General features: G+C 45.1%; 1 protein-coding gene across 1 annotated transcript in view; it reads right to left on the reverse strand.

Moving 5' to 3' along the window:
- Positions 1-4364, reverse strand: part of LOC104493879 (metal transporter CNNM2-like) — a gene marked incomplete at its 5' end in the record, with an annotated part of 31315 nt that overhangs the window by 7625 nt on the left and 19326 nt on the right. The window contains one exon of the mRNA XM_010136642.1: positions 1636-1729. Coding sequence (XP_010134944.1) covers positions 1636-1729 — 94 coding nt within the window. The remainder of the gene's footprint in view (positions 1-1635; positions 1730-4364) is intronic.

Here is a 4364-nt window from a genome sequence, read left to right on the forward strand (position 1 = left end):
CAGGATGCTGCAAGATATCATAAAACAAATTCTCTAACACTGGAGGGAAAGTCAGCAAAATGAGGGGTTTGCTACTGGTAAAAGCCAAGCAGATGAAGGTACACAAATCCAAGGTTGGCCGAGATTAATTTAAAATAGTGCATATCCTTAAGTTTGACATGACAAAACCCAAGATGGATTTCAGGGCATGTGAGGAGGAGATCATTTGACCTCACAGGACTTGGGGCAGCTGGCATGGTTGTGGGTAGGGTTAGCAACAGAAAAAAACCCCAATACACAGTAACATTCAAACTGAACAATGCTGGCAAAACAGAGGTGCTGCCAGTGATTTCCAAGCGTAGGTCTGGTAGGTGACATCACCATGCCTAACCCAGCAACGTGCCTGGCCCACATTGCAAAGGGCTGAGATGTGAAGCTGAGGGTATGATGAGTTGTACACACATGTCACGATTCCTCGTGCACGCTGCTGCTGCCAGCTCAGATAAAATCCACCCAGCGCTCTGCACGCTTTCAAATCTGTTGAGCCTCAACAGGTGTAAGATACACTGATCAAATTAAAGTGCACATAATTCAGGAAGAATTAGTCTTGCCTGTAAAAGTGAGCTCACACATCCAAAAGAACTGCAGTTGTCTGCAGAGTTTAACAAGGCTACACTCATAACTTACAAAATCGTTTTCATTCCAACGCCACTCACTAATGTACGTACACATAGGTACACACAGGTAAAGGGAGCGCTCATGAGTGTACTCATGTACAAGTTGCTCTCAAGTGGAACATAAGCCCTGCTGTGAGAGGACAACCCAATTTCAGCATCAGAAACATGTCTCCCTGAAGCTAAGCAAGTGGCTTTGGGTCAGCAGATGGCCAGCACCAGCACTCCAGCCCTCCCCAACAGGGCTGTGGATTCCTAGTTGAGGTTGAGATCTTCTGGTGACACTGCTGGAACCAAAACACATCACCAAATGCTGAAATACAGCACTGAACTCTTGGTAGATCATAAAACAATCCCCCAACCTGTGCCTGTGAAGTAGTGGCTTGTTTGGCTACCACTTGCGTGTCAGGAATCGGCTCACACCTTGGCAGGAACTGGCTTGCACCTTGCCCTCAGACACCAGCTCTCCCCCTTTGCCAATTTCTTGCTTACATTTCCACACAAGCTCTCAGGAACAATTGCTTTTCTTGCACCGCTGCCCTCCTTCTCCTCAAAACAGCTTTAGAAACAAGACTGGTGAAGCAAACCAGCCCCAAACGAATGGGGTGTTTGTTCCCTGCACCACTAGATGTCCCTCTGCCACCAGTGATTTATTCCCGCTAATTCCACCCCGATACCGTGAGCAAAAATACAAAGCTGTTCTCCAGAACCAAACACATCACTCGCTAGGGCCAATGCTTGAATCCTGGAGCTGACAAACCGCTGCCAGCTACTGGGTTTCAGAGTCAGAATCACCACCAGCCCGAGCCCCTCCTGGGGACGCTGTGCCAGGCAGGCAGTTTTACTGTCAAGGAAGTATCATTTACATCAGCCCCACAGATACGGTGGGGGGGTGCCCTGTGCAGCCTCCTCCTGCCCCACTCACAGGATGGGCAGGCTTGTGCAGGAGTGCATTCCAGAAGCAGAAGGTAAGAGAACATACCTGGCGATGCTGTGAGGGCCATCACCCCATAGTAGGAAAAAGCACCAGCTTCAAACTTCATCCCCTCTTTCCCAGCCTCCACTTCCACTTTCCCCTGTTAAGGAAGAGGAGAGAGAGCTGCAATCAAAAGGGACTATAGGCACAAGACCAGACTTGAGCCCCAAAAGCTAGTTTTGCCTGACATTCCTAAGCACTGTCATGGTCCCTGCAGTTTGTAATGGTGGCTGAACAGGGACAGACCCTCGAGGGCAACATGCTTTTGTGCCCTGAGCTACCCTGGTATTTGGTGCCCTGTGGGCAGTGTAAGTTCCTCAGAGGAGCAGGATCTCCACTGCACTTCAGGGTGGTACTACTGCCCTGCTCCAAGAGCTGCCAGGCTGCTTTCTCTCAATACAGAGTGATGAAATACTCCCCCAGTATCACAAGAAGCTCATATGTAGCACAGTCGTCTGGGGTCTTGAGACACCTAGACAGTTTGGGCCACAGCTCACATTCACACGAAGAGTGTCCTCTAACACAAACACAGAAAGGCAGATGGGAGATCACATGCGAGGAGCCTGTCTGCCTCCACCGATAAGAGTCCCACAAACAAAACACTTACTCCTGGAGGAGCAGCCTTGGGGCTACTTTGGTTTTTCTGATTTCTAGCAGTTTTACGTATTCTAGCACCCTTAACTCAAGATCCAGCTCTTTTGCAGGGTCTTGTCTAGAAGGACCCTCAGTGCTTCCCAAGCTGTACAAAACCACACTACCATGCAAGTGCATCCATCTCTGATGTGGGCTGAACCAAATGTTTAACACCATGTCCTACAAAGGACTCTAGAGCAGAACCCACCATATCAAAGATAGCTGTAAACATCCAGTTACTTTGGTATACAAGCAGCCAAAAATAACTGGCGTCTTAGCAGGTCTTGGTTTTCACGTCACTCCATACTTAGTGGTACTGCACTGAGAGTTACAGCACACCACTGCAGACAGAGGGAATCTCAGGCAGTTTTCAGGCTGAACTACACCAAGGCTGGGATTTGAGGCAAAAAATGGAATTACCTGCCATGCTTTCTCTCTGGCTAGCTGGAAAGGGCAAACAGACTGGCCTGCCCATCCCATGGGTACTAAGCAGACTGAGTATCAGCTGGACATAATCGGGTCAAAATGAGCCCAAAAGGTAGATTTTATTTCTGTGTATTTATTTTAGTAAGAACCATTTAAAATAAATAAACATGCCTTTAACTTTACAGCACAGGGGCAGAAAAATGTGAAAATTAATTCAACCTGCATGAGCCCTGATACCAAGTCAGTTGGTCCCAGATGAGAAAAAACACAAAATCTACCAAGCAGGAAAAAAGCACATAGCTCACAAATTCCCCTTCCTGCTATCACAAGCAACAACATCATATAATCCCTTCTAAAACCAATTTCATCCTACTACACAAATAAGTAGCTTATTTATTCATTATAAACCTTGTTATAATGAATTGATTTCATCACTCAGGCAAAGACTCTCAACCTACTCACTGCTGGTTGTTATTCACTAGCCAAGTCCAGGTCTCCAAAATACATACACAACTGGGCTTTGATCTTCACATACAGTCAGTCTGGAGTTAGTAGCTAAATACAAACTAATAATTACTAGGGTTGAGTTTCAGTTCCAAGACCATTGCTCTGTCAGCAGACACAGCACCTCCAAGCTTCCCAGTGGTGGCCACAAGAAGACCAGGTATACCTGGCAGAGCCACAGCAGCTGAAAAGTCATTGAGAATTTCCAGGAATGCTATTAGATGTGTCCTGTTTAAATGCATGCACAGGTGGCTTCTGGTTTTCCACTGTTAAATGTTCTAACAGGAATTTTTAAAAAAAGCAATGACAAAAACAAACCTCAAACTGCTACAGAACTTCCCGTTAGCTAAGAGAAAAGCTGTTGCAAACAGGTGACATTCCAGCTAAAACAGTCAATCTACAGAGATTAAAGTGGTAAATTCAACGCACAGAATGTACATTTAATTGTGTTTTGGCATGCATTTGTTGTGAAGGTATTCTTGGTCTCTCGACATGAGAGATTAAGTCCAAGTCCACGTAAGTAACAAAAGCAGAGTATTTATTCCCTCTTGATCCTTGCAGAACCAACCTCGTTACCATTTATAAAGCACGTAACTACTGCAAGACTCACTTTTCCAAATGCACTACAAAGCTTGCCCTTTGTGTGTGCTAAGTATTTATTGATTGTGAAATAGCTCAGAAAGAACTGATTGTTCTTTCGTATCGCCCATGTCCTCCATTTACATCACTGCTGCATTACCTCATTCAGGAGCATTATCTTGCCTCTGGAATATTTCAGATTGCAACAATTCAGCACATAAGAAAGAGCAGTTAAAAGAGCTACCAGTGGCTCCTCAAACCCTTGAAAAAACTGATCCTTTTTTAAAAAGAGAATTACATTGAATACGCAATATCATACCTCAGTGCTTTTTTAATTGCTTATCACTGACAATGTTTAAACCCCCCTATCTCCCCCTCCTTTTTTTTAAGAAATATTTCAAACCCTGTGTGACAATCTTAGCTTTAGTTATGATGCTTGCATTTTTATGACCAAAACTGACTTCAGTTATGCAGGATAGAAACACAAGCACCTTTCCAGCAGAATCTCTCTTAAAGGACTGCTCCTGCTCAAACGGTGCTAGATAGAAGATAAGTTTCTGTGTAAAGCTCCACCTAGCCATTCAAGCATTCCT

The sequence above is a fragment of the Buceros rhinoceros genome, unplaced genomic scaffold, assembly GCF_000710305.1.
Source record: "Buceros rhinoceros silvestris isolate BGI_N320 unplaced genomic scaffold, ASM71030v1 scaffold2915, whole genome shotgun sequence".
Lineage (NCBI taxonomy): Eukaryota > Metazoa > Chordata > Aves > Bucerotiformes > Bucerotidae > Buceros > Buceros rhinoceros.